Below are 23060 nucleotides of genomic sequence, written 5' to 3' on the forward strand. Positions count from 1 at the left end.
ATCCTCCGAGTTATATGCCCTGATCGTCCCCCGAGTTACATGCCCAGAACGTCCCACGAGTTACATGCCCTGATCGTTCACGACCTACGTGCCCCGATCATCCCCAGAGCTACATGCCCCGATAATCCCCCTGACCTATGTGCCACCATCAGCCCCCGAGCTACGTACACCAATCATCCTCCGAGTTACATGCCCTGATCTTTCCCCAAGTTACATGCCCTGATAGTCCACCCAAGTTACATGCCCCGGTCGTCCCCAAGTTACATGCCCTGATCGTCCCCCTGAGTTACATGCCATGATCGTTCCCAACCTACTTGCCCCGATCATCCCCAGAGCTACATGCCCCGATCATCCCCAGACCTATGTGCCCTGATCAAACGCAGAGTTTCGTGCCCATTTCCTCACCCACCTAAGTTCCACCATCACCTCCCCCGACCTACGTGCCACCATCATCCCCTGACTTATGTGCCCAAATCATTCCCAGAGCTACATGCCCCAATCATCCCCCACTGCACATGCCCTGGACCCCTCCCCCTGCTCCACATGCCACAGACTACCCCCCACTCCAAGTGCCCCAGATTCCCCTCGCTCCACGTGCTCCAACGCTCCACATTCCCCAGACTCCCTCGTTCCACATGCCTCAGTCATATCCCCTCTATGTGCCCCTGGCAACCCTAGACTCCCCCGCTCTATGTGCCCCGAACTGCCGTGTTTTACATGCATTGCACTTGGCATCCTGTTCTAGGAATACAGCTGACTACCACTGCTCTATAAAAAGTTATGTGTGTAAAAATGTTTTTTAAATCCTATTACGCTTAACTATTTTAACTGCAAATCCAAACTAAATTGGACCTAAATCACTTTCTAATTATTCTCATATAGCTTTGCTAAATGCTGTTAAAGCATGCTTGCATCTTTTATTTTTATGCTGAAAACACTTCACATAAAAAGTCACAATTGAATTATTACAGAATTAATGATGCGCAGCACGAGTCACTGCACAGACAATATATACACTTCAATAGAGTCACATTTACAAAGTTAAAGCCTAGTGTAAATTGACAATTCTGAAATCTCAGATGTTGTAAAAGTGTCCTTTACACCTGTGCTTTACAAAAAGTTTTCCACCTTCGGGTAACTTTATCCTATTGGTGTGTGTCCTTCTGGGACTTTTGGCAAATCCACAGCTTTACCTTTTCTTGTTTCAGTCTGTGCCTTTCAGCCACGCTGTTGTGTCATTGGGGAGAGCTGCTAATTTCTTGTTAGTACAAAAAAAAATATAACGCTCTATGGCTCTCTCTCTATCCGAAGCGCATGGCAGATCTTAGGGCCTGATTCAGACCCACTCGCGAGCGGCTGTCCGCTCGCAAGTGGGTCGATGTTCTGGACTGAGCATGCGCACGACGGAGGGAGCTCCGTCGTGCGCATGCGCCAGACGCGACAAGCGAAGGAAAGTCCTTCGCTCGTTGTGTCTGATCAAAGGGGGCGTGCTGTCGATGTTGATTGACAGCACGCCCCCTTTGGTAGGCGTGCCGGGGGCGTGCCTCCCTGACGGGGGCGTTCCCACGGGAACGCCTCCCATCAGAAGCCGGCCCACTGACATCACTAGTGATGTCAGTGGGAGTGATTTTGGCTCTGATAGAGCCAAAATCACTCCGGGGCTTGCGGTTGAAAACCTCAACCGCAGGCTCCGGCTCGCAGTTTCGATGGTCGCGATGGTCACGACCATCGCGGCCATCAAACTGCACGCTCGTATAGGCTGTGGGTGGTGACCCACAGCTATACGAGCGTCCAGGAGGACGCTCCATTTTTAGGGAGGGCGGCCCTCATTCAGAGCGTGCGCTCTGCTCAGAGCGTCCGGCTCTGAATGAGGGCCTTAGTTATGTAGTATCAAGGAGTAACAAATAAGTTACTGGTAGAAAGATGCAAAGGTAAGCACAAACCAATATATTAAAGTTATCTGATGGTGGAAAAGCACTTTATACATTGACAATACACGTATCAATAAAACAACTGAGCACGAGGTATTTTAAGCACACTTTTCAACAATACCACCACTGATTATGGAGAGGAACCACCCAAAGGGCCATTGCATTGAATGTATTCTCATTTATTATTAAGAAATAATGCGCGCCATACTCACTGCAAAGTTGTACTATACAAACACTCTGTCACTATTTCGGATATTGGACCTCATTCAGAGTCGGTCGTAAGCGGACGCTCGGTCGTACGCCTAACGACCGAGAAACTGAAAAAGGAAGCAATCGCACGGCCGGTCGGTCGCAACCAAAGTGGCGCCCATACGTGAACAATACACCTCCTCTAGCTAACGAGTGATAGCAGCTAGCGATCGAGTCAATCGTTGTCAGTCGCTGTATGTTAATTTTCTTCTGATGGTTGCGGCCGCTTGTGTTGTGTTGATGCCCACAAAAATATTTAAAAAAGCGCATAGAATAAGCCATCCCATGAAATCTATTTATTCTTATTATTCACTAATGCAAACGCAACTGAATCAATTACAAGCCAATTAGCAGTGTTATTAGCTTCATCGATCGATTATTAGCTGCTTGCATTGTGTGGCTCAAAATAGAAACATCAATCCTAACATCAATAACATTCAATAGTATCGATTGTACTCTGGGGCTTGCGGGAGCTCCTACCCTACCTTAAGCTGTATGATCAGCCAGGCCTCTAACCTGCTCGCAGAGTGACGTTTTACTACTTCCGGCCTTCTATGTCGGTCGTAGCAGGAAATTTATGTACGCCCCTAAAACGCCCTCAAAACACTGAGGCACGCCTGCGCTTTCAGACCACCACCCCCGTCAACACCCACAAACGGCCTTTCATGTCAATCAACTCCCGGAAGCCACTTCCTGCTCGTAAGCCATACGATCTACAGCATTTTGGATCGCAAAGCCTCATGCGCACAACTAACCGTGTGCATGTGTGGTTTGGAAACATCGGATGCGTACGACCGAGCGGCCGCTTACGACCGATTCTGAATGAGGTCCACTGTCCCACAATACACAGAGAAGAATCAATTTGCTTCCCTGGGGAGAGTGGTTTATTAGTAACCGGCTAAGGAACTAAGAACCTAACAGGATGTTTAAAGAGCCATCTAAGGTCTTTGAAACACTAGTGATAGTGCCAGGGATTGCGTTGCCTGCATCGTACTGTGCAATAGCTGAACCCCCCCGGTCCCCCTGGATCTGGCTACACTTACCACTGGCTGTAGAAAGTTTGTCGTACAGTCACACAGTGAAAGTCATAGTGTCACAGACCCTCAGGTGGTCATTGTGCCAAAGGATTGCACTGTAATAGTGCCAAGTAGCTCCATGCAAAATTACCTTCTACAATATGCTTAATCATTGTAGTCTAAAAACGTGGCATATTGGTGAGTGTTTAGCTGGGTTATTTCCAGCTGCAGAAGGAAATGGGTCCGTATTCTGCTACCTGGCTCTCCAATATGGAAAAACGTAGCTGGACTCATCTGTCTGGCCATGCAGTAATAACACGAAGGTTCATTAATATTCTGGGCAATGGTTTATCAAATCAAAAAAACAAGGTTCCTTCCAAAACTCCTCACTGTCAAATGGCAGAAATCCAGGGGAATTGCCCAAAAGACCACTAACCCAGGAGAGACGGCAATGGCCGGCCTCATTTCAAATGAAGGCAAATGTACGTAAAACCCTTTGTCATGCTGTATTAATTTGAGGGTCAGTAGAGCAGGAGGCCTTTCTTCTACCTTCGTTTATAAATACATTTCAAAGCTGGATGGGCCCGATATGACAAGATTAATTCTGGTTATTAATATTATTAGTCTATAGTATGATAATATTTGAGAGTACATCTCTGAAATGATGGCGTGACGGTACATTTAGGCCCCTGGTTTCCTCCAGGCACCTGTTTTATAAGCCATGGGGAAAAACAAACATGGTATCTCCATAATTCTTCTGTTCACTTCATCGAAGTCCAGTGAAGGAAATAAATGAAGCGACACTATTATGTACTGTTACCTAGATCTTGACCTAGCTATTGATTTGATGTCCTTCTTGTCGTCGTCCAATTTCTTGTCGTCGGATGATTTGGAGTCTAGAAGATTTTCATCGCCTTCATCGTCGGACTTAATTTCCGAGCTGCCGGGAGACATGTTCGGTCCTTGCAGGCCAGTGGGGATACCTGTGAGGAAGCACCGAAATATTAATTACATTTATACTCAATGCTAGAGTCTCTGTGTGTGCTCATACGCCTAGCCTCCGTACCCCACGAGGCACGAAACGTCTGTTGCAAGTGAGCCGCCAAGGTCCTGGGCTTGCGTTGAGAATCTTTTTTGCGTATTGTTCCTATGTGTGTATACGGATTCAGACTCAGTCGCAAATGGTTGTACAAATATCACATATCAAATTAATCAGTGCAGGCTCATGAAGCCATTTGTCTAAACCGATTGTGACTAACACGCCTTTTTGGGCGAAATAGACACTGGGCGCAAGCAGAGTCACACAAGACCTGGTGCGCCGAGAGGGTCTTCCTAGGATGTATGAAGCAGTGCAAACTGACACTTCGGTACTAATTTAGCTGATTCTTCCTATAAGAACATAGATGTTTATGAGCTTTGGTTAGAAACTGTGTGAATGCAGGGATCGGATTGCGTTGCCCCCAGCACCTGCTCTGCAGGCTTCAACCACAGGCAGCGGGAACAGAGCGCCCCCTTCAGCTAAGGACAGAAAATTCCCAGAAAAGGAAGAGGCTGCAGTTACAAGACATGGACACACTATAAGGTATGCTTGAAGGAAACGTATCCAGTCAAGTTTACTTGGGCTGAAGCAACGATCTGCGCAAACTCATCGGTGAATAACAGGGACACTTTAAATGAATGTAGCGCCTTTCTTACCTCGGTACGGATCTTGTTGCGGATTTAAATCTGGCGACGTGGCGGACTGAACAGGTAACTGTGGAACGGACACCTGGTTTGGCACAAGTGAGTGACTTCCTCGTAGACTCTCCTCCCGATGTGATCCCACCTGAAGACAGACAACACACAAGAATTGGTAAGAAGTCGCTTAAAAAATTTACTTGAGTTGAGCTTTTGTCTATCCATGTATTTAAAAAAAATAAAAATAAACCCAAGCACAAAATTTATATATTCCAGCAATGACCATAAATCACATTTTTTCCATTTGTGTTTATAATATATATATATATTTTTTTTTTATTTATTTATTTATTTATTTTTAAATATACGTATTCGTAAAATTTTTCAAAAATACACTAGAGGGAGCTCTTGCTCTACCAGAGCATCACATTCCCGGAAACACAAGCAGCACTTAACACTCTGTAAGATGCGGTGTTGCACATTTTTGTGACAAATATGGAAGAGTAACTCAGGCAGGTAAAACGTCAAATTGTCTCCCAGGGTGCTGCAGTGGAGCGCACCGATTCGTACCAATCTGTCTTCTATCATGTTCGCCAACAGATCTGACAATTATCTTAATGCCCATATGCTTAATTGCGGGCTCCTCAATTCCCCCATTGCTAGCAGAAATCCTGCTGGAATTTCCATTTTGGCATTCAACTTTCGTTTCATGGGATACGATCCTCCAGACTGCCATCTTTGCCATAATGCCGTCTAATCCTCTGTTTGTGGCAGCTACGGCACCGAGTGACAAGGACTCTTCATTCGTAAGCGCAAAACAACAGCAGAAACACGGTTTCCTCTTCTAAATTGACCGTGTTTTTTTTTTTTTTTTTTTTAAATGACTGTTTACTGTCTTTCGTCAAGTGCCCTGTTCAAAAACCCAGACGGGCAGCATTCCTGCCAGAGCATTCCAGCAAAGGCAAACGTAAATATTCCCTGGCGGATTAAACTGTAGGAAATGACACAATTTCAAGTCATTCACAACTGCAATGACTTCTATGTACTAAACCACAAATACACAAACGCCGACCTCGGTATTTCTAGTTTTAACAGACATTAACTTATGCCAACACTGGCCGCTTCCAGTAACCGCGTCCAGCCGACAGATTCTTTGCAACAATTGTGCGCCTATTTTTTTTGTGTTTGTGTATCGACACGCAGTGAAGTATAAGTCATCTTACATGAAAGAAATAAAGATTAATTAGTATTTTTCCTGTTGCTAGGATTTATATCACACTGATTTCTAAGATTATTTGTTTCGTATCCAGCTGCTAGCTTGTTCTATTCCTAATCCCCCATCTGTAAGGTTTCTGTGGCTTTCCAAATCTGCGACAAACTATACTCCCCAAAAAAAAAAAAAAGGCCTAAAAGGAAAATTCTACCGCTGAAAATGTTTTACTTAAGCTGCGTTATCAATTAAAGGACTAATTGAGGTATGTATTACAAGGCAATCTACTTAAAATTAATGCTGTATGTAGACGTATGCTTGGAGATGTATAGGAGGAAAATGGTAAGAAAAAAAAGTTGTAGAGTGACTCGCGGTAAGAAGTTTGCACTGCGCATTCCGATTTCTGCAAACAATTAAAACATAATAAGAGATTATTCGCCCAAACACCTGGGGAGATAAAATCAATGAGGGAGTTTTAATTAACTGGAAATAAGTTTTGTTTGTAGGGGGGAAAAAAATAATTCACAGAAATGTAGCCAAATGCAGGAGAAAACGAGTCAAGGTCTCTACGCTATGGAGGAGGGCGGCAAAGAGATGTCTTGCCGAACTACTCCTACTATCCCTATTATATTACTGAGATCATACCGTGCCCTGTTCCTTTGTATCCTGAAAGTAATTTATAGCTCTATTATGCTGTTGTGTGTAATATTACACATAAGCCACAATAGAAAATGCTGTGGAAATAGGAGGATTACTGTCAAACAGTATATAGGAGTCATCGTATATATAGTGCCAGTAATGTTTAATTTTTTTTTTTAAATGAGATTTATTTAAAAAATAACTAATTAAAAAAAACAAAGCGAAAAAAAAAAACACCCCCAATAACTGCATTGTGATGATGAGAGAGAATAGCTAAATAAAAAATCAGAAGTAATGCTGTAGCCTTGTAAAGTTAGCAGAGACAACAAGGAAAATAAATAGTCACATAGTGGAGGAAGACATTTTGTAGGTGGATAAACAAACATTCATGAGGTTGCAGGCAATCAATTTACTAAGATCTAGTGGCATACCTGAGACCGGATGCCCGGAAGAGCAAGCGAGTCCCCTGGAAACCCCTTGCTGACCACTTACCGGGTAAAGTGTGCAGTCCGGGCATTGTGCCGAGGCAATTCGCACTCCATTGCGTCATTGTAGCCTCACTTCACCGTGACAGGAAACATGGGGCGGGGCCATGATGATACGATCATGGCTGCCTCCCCCCCTTCCCCGCACTTTCCACCTGGCTGCCCCCTCCTGTAGGCAGCACCCTGAATTTCGGCAAATGAGGCATGAGGTACCAATAAAAACATTCAATGCCTCACTGCCTTATACCACCTTTTATACCAGAGCTAAAACCTGGATTATTGCTGGGTCTACCCGGGTCGCAGCTCAGTGTAAAAGGGTCCCTGAAAAATAACCCGGGTCAAGTGACCCTGCAATCCAACCCAGGTACTGTTGCTACCAGGGTCGGACTCAGGATGGACCTGGGTAATGGTGCAGTGTAAACGGCGCAACCCGGTGTCTGACCTGGGTTGGAACCATATCTAAAAACCCAGGTCGGACCCGGGTTTTTGCTGGAAAAGAGGTATTAGTGATATCACTAATGCCTACTCAGTCAACAGGTGCATACTTGCCTAATTTCCCGGGACGTCCAAGAGACTCCTTATTTTCACGGAGTAAACCACACTCCCAAATACTTTTTTTTCTCTCTCTCTAATGAAGTAGGCGGGGCTATGATAAAGCAATTTGCATAATCGAGTACCATCCGGCGTATGAGACCGTTATTCGCATCATCAAGCACGGGTGGAAAGGGCCAGTGGAGCGAATCAGATGACCATGAATCCACACTGGCAGCACTGATGAATATTACATTTCAGGGAGATCTACCAGACTCCTGCGAGTGCAAGCTGCCCCCTCCCAGACCCCGTTTCCATTTCCTCGGAAATCATGTCCCATCCCGCCAGGACATGATTCACATCATTGCGCAGTAGGGGGTGTGGGACATGAAGCCATTGATAGCCCCAATGACGACTCACACACACTTGGGGGGGGGGGGGGTCTATTTACTAAGCCTTGGATGGAAATAAAGTGAATCAGCTCCTAACTGCCATGTCACAGGCTGTTTGAAAAATGACAGTTAGGAGCTGATTGGCTGGTACTTTATCCCCGTTCCCTTTATCTGCATCCAAGGCTTAGTAAATAGGATGGAGTGGGTAATGATTCAACTGACAAAATGTTTGCCGCCCCTGTGTGTACAGGATGTGTGGGCATTAGGGAAATATGGAATAACAGCTATAGGCATAAAACAGTTTATCTACCTCCCCAACAAACCATTTTATAGGCCAGTCACCTGTCTTTTGTGCATTTTGGGATGAATAGTTGAACCATTGTAAAGTATGTTTATTGTATTTAAGATGCATTATTACTACCATACCAGGCAGTTTTACAGTCACAGGGTAATAATCTCCCCATGAAATAACAACACCACACAACAGAAGAGAGCTAGATTTAACTTCCAATTATCTTACCAATATGTCTTTTGTACAGACAGGAGCAAAGGCAATTTGCTCAAATACGGAAAGCGCGGTTAAGAGTTGAAGTACCTCCTTTACAATCTAAGGAAAGTGGTCCTACAGATATTCCTCACAGCTCCCAGATGGGCGCCCGCTATCCCCAGACAATTGGCCTCGCACAATACAAAGGACAGTCGCCTCATCAGGTTGTAAACTTGCTGGCTTTTCTGCATCTAAAAAAATTATACTCAATATCTATTTGTTACAACAATTACGTATCGCTTTAAACCGTAACCGGATTGAGATTAACCCCAACCCCCCCAAAAAAAAAACTATATCCACTGATCACTTTGAGGAAGTCTGCACTTTATATCGAAGAGCAATCAGAGATGCAGGCATTCTATTGGTACATTCCAATAAAAGAATGCTTGTACAATGTTCTATTAGAGACTAAACCTCTCAGTTCCGAGAGGAATAAACAGTCCACGCTCAGTCTTTGCGAGCCTGTTGTTGGTCTAAATTATGCAATGAAGCCTTTCATCTCTATCCTATATAATAATAGTTTCCATATGTCAAGTGGCTTTGCTATAAACTAGATTAAAAGCAATAAGAAAGGATTTAATAATAATAATAAAAAAACAGACATTAAAAGTGGCATTAAATCTAGGGGGAAAAAAAAAGTTCAATACTTTACGAAAAGAAAATCTCTTTAAGCAGCTTTCCCAAATATTGAGGAATTAAAAAAAAAAAAAAAAAAAAAAAGCATCCGAGAAAAATATAATATCTAAGCACTATAAAAACAAGCTGAATAAAACACGCCATATGTAAAACAAAAAAACAGAAAATTACCTAAAAAAAAAATAAAAAATTCATACTACATACAGCAGACACGTAACATGTGTCCTTCTTCCAGTGGTTGTGGAACTACACATATCAGCATGTTATGTCAGCTTTTCCACAAGAGAGACAGGCTGTTGTGGTTCCTTTCAAGCTCTGGTGTACTCACAGGTTTTATTAGAAGTGAAGTTACAGACGTGTAACCTAGCCTCAATAGGCCATGTGGTGCGAGACGCCTGGTCCTAAGCGACTCGGCTTGTGCCAAACCTCTATTTTGAATTTTTTAATCACCAGAAAATGCGTCTTAGTTGCAACTGGAGGCGACAAACCGCTTTGCAAAGACTGCACCCATTCATTTCATATGCGACACTTGTATACTGTATCTGTGTGCGACTGAATCTGTATAGGGAGCACAATGGAACTTGGCGTGGAAAAAAGGCGTGGCCTCTGCATCGTAAAGCACTTCGTATACAGATTCAAACTCAGTCACACACAGATATACAAGTGTCGCATATCAAATTAATCAGTGGTGTCTAGTGAAACGGTTTGTCGAATCTGTTTGCAACGAAGATAAATTTGCGGGCGAAATAAAACAAAAAAATATGCTCAGCGCAAACAGAGTCCTAGCGTGCGGAGAAGGGCTGTTTGGTGGGCCGAGAAGTCCTTTCTAGCTCCTCTATGATTTCCCTTGGCTGGCAGGTAATTCTGGGACTTTAACATGTTACCTATCTCTGGTGTAGAGTATAAAACCGTCCCGTCAGACTCCACTCCCATGTTTTCCACCCGGAACTCTCTGCCTCGTTTAATAGAAGTGCATTTAGCTAATCCATGATTTCTACATAGCATAACATGAAGCACACAGGCTTTACAGAGGAAGTTTTCTTTGGCAATGAACGTTATTGATGTGATGTGAAGGACCAGCTTCCATAACAGATTTTCTTCCAGTGCAGCAAAATAAAATTTTTTGCTCATTCCCACTCGGTCAGAAGCTGCCAGTAATTGTCAGCTCTAAAACAAATAAATAACATAGGAATACTTTTTTTGGTGTACGTTTCCTCCCTTAGGTGCACTTTCTTCCTATTACATACAGCAATTCAGAACGTTTCTTCAGTACATACTATATCTTGCATTAAGCAGTGAACTACTATGTCCCTCAACTCTCGTTAGACAGCTTTCAGTCCACCTGTCACCACACAGGAGGCTGCCATTTTGTGGGATGATAACTGGCTCCCCATGTCCCCCTCTAATTATTCACCATCATCTACAAACCACCATCAACAATACCTCCTCTTCGTACATCTCAAATCTTATACTGAAACACTATTCAACCTTGAATTTTGAGAGGCTCTCCTGGACGCCCTGAAACATATTAAGTCTCCTGGAGGCTGTCCATGGCCTCCGGGAGACTTTATATAGGTGGCTCGATGATGCTCTTCCAGCTGAATTGAGGCCTCACACCCCCGATCCCACTGACAAACACAGACTTACAATGCCGGTAATCGCAATGGCTGCACCACGCCTCCACTAGCCTGCACCATGTACCTGGCACCATCCACCTGGCTGCCCCTCCCAGAGTGAGCAGGCATAAAAATTGGCAAGTATGATCTAGCCTTCAAATTATTCAATGCTGTCTGAAAACCAAACTCTTAGAAATGACTATACCTATACTACTCACACTAATGCACCCACACACGTACTCTACTCCTACCTATGCTAATAAACTCTTTAACCTACCCTACTCCCCCCTATACTACCAACACTAATACACCTCACACTTACCATACACCACCCATACCACTCACACTAATACACTCACACCTACATCATTCCTTCTTATACTACTCACACTTCTACACCCTGACACACCCTACTCCCCACTACCCTCACTCACCCTATCCCCATCTACAGTATACTACCCATACTATTGCACCCTCACAGCTACGCTAATCCCACCTATACTCCCCACACTAATACACCCTCACACCTACCCTACTCCCACCTATACTACCCACACTAATACACCCTCACACCTACCCTACTCCCACCTATACTCCCCACACTAATACACCCTCACACCTACCCTACCCACACTAATACACCCTCACACCTATACTACCTACACTAATACACCCTCACACCTACCCTACACTCCCACCTATACTACCAACACTAATACACCTCACACCTACCATACACCACCCATACCACTCACACCTACATTATTCCTTCTTATATTACTCACACTTCTACACCCTCACACATACCCTACTCTCCACTACCCTCACTCACCCTATCCACACCTACAGTATACTACCCATACTATTGCACCCTCACACATACCCTACTCCCACCTATACTCCCCACACTAATGCAGCCTCACACCTACCTTACTCCCATCTATACTACCCACACTAATACACCCCCACACCTACCCTACTCCCACCTATACTACCCACACTAATACACCCCCACACCTACCCTACTCCCACCTATACTACCCACACTAATACACCCTCACACCTACCCTACTCCCACCTATACTCCCCACACTAATACACCCTCACACCTACCCTACCCACACTAATACACCCTCACACCTATACTACCTACACTAATACACCCTCACACCTACCCTACACTCTCACCTATACTACCAACACTAATACACCTCACACCTACCATACACCACCCATACCACTCACACCTACATTATTCCTTCTTATATTACTCACACTTCTACACCCTCACACATACCCTACTCCCCACTACCCTCACTCACCCTATCCACACCTACAGTATACTACCCATACTATTGCACCCTCACACATACCCTACTCCCACCTATACTCCCCACACTAATGCAGCCTCACACCTACCTTACTCCCACCTATACTACCCACACTAATACACCCCCACACCTACCCTACTCCCACCTATACTACCCACACTAATACACCCCCACACCTACCCTACTCCCACCTATACTACCCACACTAATGCACCCTCACACCTACCCTACTCCCACCTAAACTACCAACACTAATACACCCTCATACCCAGGATGGCACTCGCCAGGGGCGCCGGCCAGGGGGGGGCACCCATAGCCAGTTCTATCCCTTTGTGGGCACACCAATTCCCTGCTGTCCGCCCCAGTGAGATCCCGGTTACCCGGCGCTTAGTATACACATACACACTGAGTCTGTCACAGTCACTACAGAGTGACCGACTAGTCTGGATCTGGCAGCGCTGGGCGGCCACGTGACCTCTTAGTGACATGTGATGTCACACACAGTGCAGGCTTTAATAGAGAGGACACATGCCTAATGGCAGCATCTAGATGCCCTTCAAAGCAGGGGTCAGGGAGCAGTCAGGGAACATGCTGCACTGCTGACTCTGGCGGCCGGGACCTGCGGAGGTGAGGACGAATAGGCAGAGAGGGGGAGTGTACAGCAGCGTGAGGTCTCAGGCTGGGAAAGCTGGGATCTGTCTGTGATAGGGGGATGGGGCTGGGTTAGGACGGTGATGGGGGCTTAGGAAAGTGATGTGGGCTGAGGAAGGTGATGGGGGCTGGCTGAGGAAGGTGATGTGGCTGTGGACTGAGGAAGGTGATGTGCGCTGAGGTAGGTGATGGGGGATGGCTGAGGAAGGTGATGGGGCTGGCTGAGGAAAGTGATGGGGCTGTGGGCTGACTGAGGTAGGTGATGTGGTCTGAGGAAGGTGATGGGGACTGAGGATGGTGATGAGAGGCTGCTGGGGGTGATGAGTGGCTGATGAGGGTGATGAGTGGCTGATGGAGGTAATGAGGGTCTGAGGATGGTGATGAGGGGATGAAGACAGTGATGAGGGGCTGAGCACAGTGATGAGGGGTTGAGGACGGTGATGAGGTGCTGAGGGAGGGAGTGGGACCAAGTTCCAACCCCCTGGTCTGGTCTGGACGCTCTGGAAGAGACACTCAGTGGTCTGGACTTTCTGAAGTGACTGGAGGCTGGTCTCCTGCAACTAACTCTGCAGATATCTGTGACAGCCCGGCAGGTGAGGTCACTCAGTCTTCTGTAGGGGACTGGGGGGAATTAATAAATTAATCTGGCTGTGGGGGCAATGAATCAGTGTGTGTTATTTTATTTCCTGTGGGAGCAATCATTGAATCATTGTAGGGGGCGCCACTCCCTTAGTTTGCCAGGGGCACTTAGACCCCTGCGTACACCTACCCTACTCCCACCTATACTACCCACACTAATACACCCTCACACCTACCCTACTCCCACCTAAACTACCAACACTAATACACCCTCACACCTATACTACCCACACTAATGCACCCTCACATCTACCCTACTTCCACCTATACTCCCCCACACTAGTACACCCTCACATCTACCCTATTCCCAGCTATACTACCCACTCTAATATACCCTCACACCTACCCTACTCCAACCTATCACGGGTGCATATGCCAAAGAGTTTTGAGCTACATATCGAGATTCCATAAAAGCCAGATGGGTCCGAGCTACGCTATGTGGTGTGGCGTGCATACGAAAGGCACTCTGTGCTATAGATATATTACAAGATTCCTAGTGAATTATTAGGCTGCATTTTCATGATTACTGGTTCGGCCAACAAACGTGGCTTCCTCCAGTGTGTGTAAGCTCTGCATACAGAAGTTCTGGTCACAGTTATGCAAGTGTATGAATGCACCCGTATCGTGTACCACGTATGTGACTCAGTGAAAGTTTCCTATTAGGCTGTGCACAGTCCATGCTGCATTCCAGGCTTGTTCCTGAGCACCTGTTTTATTGATGACCTCAGCTCTGCTTCTCGAGGTTTAGACGTTTTCACAAAACAGCTTTTTAAACAAAAGCCAGCTGTTTCCGATCAGGGCTGCAGGGGAAACAAAAATCAGGGTAGACTGGGGGGAAAAAACTTACCGAGGGACTATTCTTCATTAGCTTCAAGTTACAATTTTTATATTTTCAAGTGACGGCAGTATTAAACCAAGTAACGATCGTGGATATTTTCCTACTGAAATAAAATGATGCTTAAATCAAGTGAATGTCTTAAATACGCATATTTGGGGCTTTTTCCGTGCCTCGGTGCTTTCATCCAATCCAAAGTGTGACAAATATGCCGAAGAGAATCTTGGATGTTTTTCTTCCTGAACACATGGCTTTGGCCAATGACTTCACTAGCGATGGCACGACGTCCCTGTGCAGCACAGGATATTCCATGACATCATTTCACTTGGACGAAACTTGCGCATTTATATGTGGAAAAAAAATTTCCCGGCAAGTGGCCACAGAAAGCAAAGAAGACTTTATATAAAGTTGAACAGTGTGGATACCGTGGCACAGACCTCCATAACCAGGAACAGAGAGGTCATATTTTCAAGAAGAAGCCAATTTCCAAACCCTATAAATATTATAGATTTCCCATAATTCCATCAGTCAAATTAGTGCTGGATTTAGGGAGATTAAAGGCAAGGAGTCACAGAACACCTCTTACAGGTTCTACTCATAAGTCATTGCAGCACTCGGCTCCTGACACAGTGAGGGAGCCGGCACTGCACACAGAATGGTCCCTGGGGGCAGTCCGCACCTCTGGGACCCCTCATAGTGATTACAAATAGGGGTTATGGCTGCAAGGCCACGCCCCCAACCTGTGAGGTCACACCCCTACCCGCGAGGCCACTCTCCCTAATTTATTGGGATTATAGCCCTCGACGCACTGGGTATCACCGTGGGGAAGGACGTCACTGCTGTTGTTTAGAATTTATATTGAATAATTTGAAATATTAATAAGTTGATGTAACCAATACCAACCAAAGTACTTGCTTTCATTTTCTAATCTGGACTAATACAACATATGTCATGTGCAACAGTATTCATAAAAGACCTCGTGTGTGTTCTGCGGGGGACGTGCTTGAATGATGTGGAGACACTGGTTTCCCACTCCTGCCCTCTAAGTACCGCCAACTGGTCATGCTTTGCGGATTTATTTAATCATGCACAGGTGAGTTAATCTACTTTGCTGAGTCAGTAAATATCCCACCAACTTCCAGAGAGAGATGTCCTCAAAACATGATCTGTTGGTCAGAGTTGAGAACCACTGTGATAGAACAAAGGGCCTGATTCACAGCCGGACGCTCTGAACGAGCGCTTGCTCTGAATCAGAAGTTTTCTTTTTTTTGTGCGGCCTCCTGGCCGCTCGCTTAGCTGTGGGTGACCACCCACAGCTGTTGCAAGCGGCCAGGTGATGGTTATCGCGACCATAAGGGCTTGCGACGAGACCCTTGTGGTAGGGTCTCGTTCTCGCAAGCCCCAGTGAGCTTTCGGCTCTATTAGAGCCGGAAGCTCACCCACTGACATCACTCGTGATGTCAGTGGGGCCGGCCCCAAACGGCAGGCGTTCCTTCGGGAACGCCTCCAAAACGGGGCAAGCTGTCAATCAAAATCGGCAGCTGCCCTGCTTTGGTGCGAGACCCGTAGCGACGGAGTGCCCGTCGCTAGCCGGGTCTCGTGCATGTGCACGTCGGAGCCGGCTCCGGCATGCACAGTGGCCAAACATTGACCCGCTCGTGAGTGGGTCTGAATCAGGCCCAAAGACCACATGAAGTACTAAGGATACATTTCTACACCTCCAGGACATCCGGGAGACTCCCAAATAGCGGGAAGTGTTCATGGACTCCTAAAAGAGCATCACAGCCTTCTGCATCCCACAAAACTCAGAAGAGAAATGGGCGGGGAGAGGAGGGTGATGATGTGATTTGCCTGCTATCGTGGCCTTTCCAATCACTGGACGATGCACAGCATTGGGCGCAGGGACAAGATAACGTGAAATGCGCCATGCACAAACCACTTGGATTTCCCAGCGGGGAGAGACTCCCAGAAAATAGGTGAGACACTGTTCGGGATATCAGCCAAGTCTCCCAGAAAAGCACATGACTGTCTGCAAGGTTGACATGATGGTGAATTGCACCAACATGCCCCGTCCACATCACTGAGTACCAAGTGTGCAGGGGTGTAGTGGCAAGGTATTATAGTGCACCGTTGGCAGCTCTAACTGGTCATGAGCTAAATAGTATACAAATCTTTTGCCTTATAACTCAGGTGGAATTTTTATAATTCTTATAGTATCAGGACGAACAAAACAATAAAAGTAAACGGGTATACACATTAAAAGCTACTGGAGTTGCTACGCAATTTTTCTGTTGAACCGACAGTCAGAACAATTATTCTGGCAGTGGAAGGTTCCCGAAATTGGAGGGACGCACTATACAATTTAAAAGATAAAGCTGCCGATTTTCAGGCTCATGGATTGAAAATTTGCATATTTCCGCCCACAAGGAGGCTGATTTAGTCACGAAAAATCATAGGAAATATGGTCAGATAATTTGAGAATGCCTACACACTGCACAATATTAAGACCGATACCTTCTGCCTAATCTGACCGATTCGATAAACGAAGTAGAATGTAGCTGTTTTTTTTCCTATTTTATCGGCGAAGCGCTCATACCTACACACTGTGCACTTATAATTTTACAGGTGTAGGTGAGGGGCACAGTTATCCATCTATCACGTGTTCACGCTGCTATATGGGTTGTGTATGGGCCGTCTCTGAACAGCGAGAGCCTCCTCTGCAGACAGAGTGAAAGGTATCAGGTGGAGGGTGGTTCTAGGATTAGTATCAAACAATTCCACTTAAAAGTCATGGGATAGCAGTATGTAAAGGTAATGGTAGGTGGCAACACCGTACTGTGACATCTTAGAAATGCCCAGATCTGCATCAGTTGTAATCTGATCTCTCAAGAGCCAGTTTTAACACCGGCTAGGCTGCTTATGGCAAGGCGACGTGAATTATTGGCGTTCGAACGTGGCATGATCATTATTATGATCATCATTTATTTATATGGCGCCACAAGTGTTCCGCAGCGCCGTACAAAGTACATAAACAAATAGGTGACCAGCGACTTAAGGCACAATACAATACAATGCAGGACAAGTACATTGATAATATACATTGCTACATTCGCGACCATAACACCCACATAAGCAACCAAGTGTTAGGTGCCCTAGTCGGGAGTAAGAACTAGATGAAAGAAAAGTAAGGAGAGGGTAGGGGGCCCTGCTCGTAAGAGCTTACATTCTGAAGGAGAGGGGCAGACAAACAGGTGAGACACAGATGGGGCAGACAGGGAAGAAGGAACATGTAGCAGCAAGTTAGGATGAGAGCTGGAAGGCTTTAATGAAGTAGTGGGCGTTGAGAGCATGTTTGAATGATTGCAGAGAGGTGGAGAGTCTGATGGGAGAGGGAGAGAGTTCCAAAGAAGGGGAGCAGCGCGGGCAAAATCCCATGCAAATGGGAGAAGAATGGATGAGGGCTTTGTAAGCGAGTTTGAGTACCTTCAATTGGGTTCTGAAAGGGAAGGGGAGCCAGTGGAGGGCTTGTAGGAGAGGGGAGGCAGATGTAGAGCGTTTGGAGAAGAAGATGAGACGAGCAGTAGCATTGAGGACAGACTGGAGAGGAGAGAGATGGGATTTGGGGAGGCCAGATAGGAGGAGATTACAGTAGTCCAATCTGGAGATGACCAGCGAGTGTAGGAGGGTTTTAGTAGCATCCTGGGTGCGATAGGGTCTGATCTTGGAAATATGATGGAAATGACAGGACTGCGAGAGGTTCTGGATATGTGGTTTGAAGGAGAAGGATGAGTCCAGGATAACACCAAGACAGCGCACTATGGGGTTAGATGAGATCGCTGTGCCATCAAATGATAAAGAAATAGTGGCAAGTGAAGTTATATGGGAGGGTGGGAAGACGATCAGCTCAGTCATAGACATGTTAAGATTAAGAAATCACTGGTACATCCAGGAAGAGATAGCAGAGAGACAGTTGGAGATACGAGTCAGTAGAGAAGGGGAGAGATCAGGGGAGGAAAGGTAGATTTGAGTATCATCAGCATAGAGATGATAATGGAGGTCAAAAGAGCTGATGAGTTCACCTAGAGAGGACGTGTAGAGGGAAAATAGGAGAGGTCCAAGAACAGAACCTTGGGGAACACCTACTGTGAGAGGCTGTGGGGGGGAAGAGGAGTCATGAGAGGAAACAGAGAAGGATCGGTAATAGGGGTAGGAGGACAGCCAGGAGAGGGCAGTGTCACGTAGACCAAGGGAGTGAAGGATTTGCAGCAGGAGAGGGTGGTCCACAGTGTCAAAAGCAGCAGAGAGGTCAAGGAGAAGGAGCAGACAGTAGTGGCCCTTGGATTTGGCAGCAAGGTTGTCATTGCTGACTTTCGTGAGAGCAGTATCAGTGGAGTGGAGAGAACTGAAGCCAGACTGAAAAGGGTTAAGGAGGGAGTGGGAGGAAAGAAAGGTAGTAACGCGGTTGAAAACAATGCACTCAAGGAGTTTGGAGGAAAAAGTGAGATGGGTCGGTAGTTAGAGAGAATGTTAAGATCAAGGGTAGGTTTTTTAAGAATCGGGGAGACCAGGGCATGCTTGAATGCAGAAGGGTCAGTGCCTGATGAGAGGGTGATATTAAGGAGGTGGGCAAGATGGGAGCAGGCAGGAGAGAGGTAGCGGAGGAGGCAGGAGGGGATAGGGTCAAGGGGGGGACCAGATGAGGGCCATGACTCCATCTCGAGATACAGGGGAGAAGGATGTCAGAGTTGGTAAAATGGAAGGGGAGGGATAATCCGGGAAAGGAGGAGGTGGAGAGCTGCGGGTCTGGTTGGATATGATGTCCTGACATATGGAATCAATTTTAGATGTAAAGTAGGTAGCAAAGTCAAGGGAGAAAGTGAGGAGGGGAGGCGAGGAGGGAGTTGAAGGTGGTGAAGAGACGCTGAGGATTTGAGGACTGGGAGGAGATGAGCTTCTTGAAATATGACTGTTTAGAGAGGGAAAGGGCAGCACTGTAGGATGAGAGCATAAATTTGAAGTGGAGAAAATCTGCCTTAGAGCGTGATCTTCTGCACTGTTACTCGGCGGTTCGTGAACACTTTTGCAGGTATCTGGTGCATTTGGAATGCCAGGGTTGAGGTGTGGATCTGCGAGGGTAAGTAGTGATAGCTGGAGCAACAGAGTCAAGAGCAGAAGTAAGGGAGGCATTGTATAGGGAAGTGGCTTGTTCAGGACGGGAGAGAGAATGGATAGGGGAGAGAAGGGAGTCAAGCAGGGAAGAAAAGGAAACTGTGTCGATAGCCTCAATGTTACACTTAGTGATGGCGGCTTTAAGAGCTAGAGGAGGGAAGGAGAGAGGGATAGGTTAAAAGAGATAAAGTGATGGTCAGAATGGGGAATTGGAGTAATCAGAAATAACACAATGGTGAGTGAAGACCAGAGCAAGCGAATTCCCACTCACATGGCAGGGTGAGGAAGTCCATTGGGAGAGGCCAAATGAAGATTTGAGGGTGAGGAGTTTGGAGGAAGAGGATTCTGTGGGGATATCAATTGGAATATTGAAGTCCTAGGATAATAGAGAGAAGGTCTGAGGAGAGAAAGCGACAGAGCCAGGAAGCAAAGTTGTCAAGGAGCTTGGAGGGCGGGCCAGGTGAACAGTAAATGACAGCTACTCGGAGGTGTACTAGTTGGAAGAGGCGTATAGCATGAAATTCAAATGTAGAGAATGTAAGGGATGGTTCTGAGAGTATGAGTTGGTATGAGTAACTGGGGGATAGAAGGACCCCAACAATATGACCACGTCGACCCCCAGGCCGGGGGGGTGGGAGAATGTGGGGCCCCCAGAGGAGAGAGCTGCACGAGAAGAGGTATCAGAGGATGAAATCCAGGTTGCAGTAATGGCTAGGAGATTCATGGAGTTGGAGAAAAGGTCATGGATGGGGATCAGTTTATTACAGACTGATCTGGCATTCCAGAGGGACAGGGTTTGCGGGAGAGATGTGAATGAGATTATCGGGGTTGCTGTAGTGTGGAGGTGAGACTAATTTGGGGGACTGAGATGAATAGAGCGTAGTGATCGTGTGGGCTCCACTGCTAGGAAGCTGTAGGAGGTGGGCAGAGATGGGGATTAATGAGATGTGGATGGAGGTGGGGAGAAGGGACAGGGACAGGAGGGTGGGAGAGAGGACAGGGAGAGGAGGGTGGGAGGAGAGATTAGCAGTGGGGTAGTAGGACCCCTGTGAGGTGTAAGAGAATGAAAGTGGAGTAATGGAAGAAGAGGGGGAGGAAGGCAGACAGAGGAGGGTAAGGGGAGGATGAAGTGGAGGGGACCAATGGAAAAGGATAATGGTGGAAGCAGGGGGCAGAACAAAAGATTAGGTAGACGCTGAGAGTAGTGGGGGAATTGAAGAAAACATTGTCATGGTAAGGTTGAGGTAAATAGGGGAAGGAAAAGTTGAAAGTAGGAATGAAGAAAGAATGTACAGTAAGAAAAAGTGCAGATTTCCAGAAATACAAGTAAAAGTACAGTGTGGGAAAAAGTGTCTGCACAACAAAAGTTTATTATTGAGTATAATAAAAGTGGAGATTTGATGGGAGCAGAAATTAAATATTAAAGTAGTCAGTAGTAGTAGCTGGATGATGTAAGACTAGGCTAAAGAGCTAAGGTAAAAATACATTATTAGAGAGGCAGACTGCCATTAACACAAATACAGTATGCATTAAGATTATATGTAAAGCACAGAGACTGCACAAATAGTAGCAAGTGAGGCACCAGGTTTATATAGCAACAAACAAGAAGTCCAGGGATGAAAGTCCTGGTGGCATGATAGTGGTTTCCCGAGGGACATTCAACATTCTTCGATCTACGGTGTCACATGTGTACAGGCAATACCTTATGGACACCATGGACAGTGCAGTGGCCGACCACGGGTGCTTAAGGATAGTGACCAGCGGCTCAAGTCACAACCACATTCACTGCAGGAGGTACCAAACGCATATCAAGCAGGTCAGTGCAACATTCTTTAGCTTTTATTGGATATGGGAGCAAAAGACCCACCAAAGTGCCCCTGTTAACACTACGACACCTGACACAGCGCCCCACCTGGGCTTGTGACGTCGCTAATTGGACCCTGGAGTACTGGCAACATGGACCCCAGTTGTCAACAAGGCACCATGCAGGCTGGTGGTGGTTCTATAATGGTGTGGAGTTTGTTCACGTGGCATGGGTTGGGTCCACCTGAAGACATCATTGACTGGTAACCGCTACGTTGCATTGATTGATGACCATTTGCAGCCCTTCATGGACTTCATGTACCCACACAACGATTGAATATTCCAGCAAGATAATGCACCATGTCATCGGTCCCAAGTTGTCCAGAATTGGTTCGAGGAACATTGTGGAGAGTTCCCGATGAATGGTGTGGCCGCCACACTCCCCGACATGAACCCAAATCGAGCATTTATGAGACATGGTGGAGAGGTACATTTGAGCCCAAAATTGTGCACCTACAAATATAAAGGAGCTGCGGAAATGATATACAGACAACATGGGGTCAACATCTGGCCGGGGGGGGGGTCTTCCGTCCACTTGTGGAACCGATGCCACGTTGAGTTGCTGCACTTCGCCGGACTAGAGGGGGTTCTGCACAATACTAGGCATTTATCCCATGACCTGTGGCACTTCAGTGTATACTGTATAAAGTATGTTTTATTTTTACATAGTGTCCTAGTGTGTTTCTACTGTGTGTAAATGTATACCCAGACATTCCTTATGCATTTAAATGGCTCTAAAAATGCCCGTGATTCATTCTGTATGCGATTTATTTACTAATAAATATGTATTTTTTTCTTAGTCGTGTGTAATAGACTGGATTTTTTCCTTGAATCTATCGGAGGTAGAAAAAAAAAAAAAAAACCTTACTGTGAATTTGTTTCTGGAGTGTACCTCCTACTGCTAGCTTACTCACTGCAGCTGGTTCCAGAGTTATAGACTGTTTCAAGTACTGAAGACAGCAATGTGGAAAAAATTACCATATCCTTCATGCTGCTTGTTTTTTTCTCTAACCCCCCCCCCCCCCCTTCCCGATTTTCTTTGCTTCTCTCCAAAGTGTGTGGTGTGGAACTTATCAACTGGTCAAAGGCTAACCTTAAAACTGCCTACACTAGAAAAAAACTTCCCTTTGTTCTTGCATTTCCTTATTCCACTTCTAAACTTTTTTTTAAAAAAAATTCTGAACTGTTACTTTACTGGCTTTCATGTGCCGCGTTCCTGGGGGGTACAAACTGCTATTTTTGGAGATATGAGAGTCACGCACATGCAGATAGAAGATTGAATGGGGATAGACGTTGGCAGACACTTTACATAAATGACAGTAGTGATGATGACCCTTTCCCGATGGCAGGTAACTGATGTGTTTCTTCTCTTTCTAATGTTTTGTTTTAAGGTCTTACAGAGATGTTGACAAGGTTATTTTATATATATATATATATATATATTCATATACACACACATTATATATATATATATATATAGACACACAAGCACAAAACATAAAAAACTAAGTATTAAACAGAGAACATCTGGTGACATTTATGAGAAAACTGTGGTGTTTGCTTATATATATTTTTTTAAACTGCACAACAATAACGACAGTTAGGATTTGATTGTTTTACACTGGGAAAACTACATTCTACTG

At 45.7% G+C, this 23060-nt stretch overlaps 1 protein-coding gene across 11 annotated transcripts in view; it reads right to left on the reverse strand.

Moving 5' to 3' along the window:
- Positions 1-23060, reverse strand: part of TCF4 (transcription factor 4) — a 431493-nt gene that overhangs the window by 11529 nt on the left and 396904 nt on the right. For 7 of the 11 annotated variants that reach the window (XM_088476442.1, XM_088476449.1, XM_088476444.1 and 4 more), the window contains 2 exons: positions 4892-5021; positions 4017-4179 (listed from right to left, as the gene is read on the reverse strand). In XM_088476442.1, coding sequence (XP_088332568.1) covers positions 4017-4179; positions 4892-5021 — 293 coding nt within the window. The remainder of the gene's footprint in view (positions 1-4016; positions 4180-4891; positions 5022-23060) is intronic. The other 4 variants (XM_088476445.1, XM_088476441.1, XM_088476439.1 and 1 more) reach the window with 1 other exon arrangement.

Source organism: Taudactylus pleione, unplaced genomic scaffold (assembly GCF_031769625.1).
Source record: "Taudactylus pleione unplaced genomic scaffold, aTauple2 ptg000189l, whole genome shotgun sequence".
Lineage (NCBI taxonomy): Eukaryota > Metazoa > Chordata > Amphibia > Anura > Myobatrachidae > Taudactylus > Taudactylus pleione.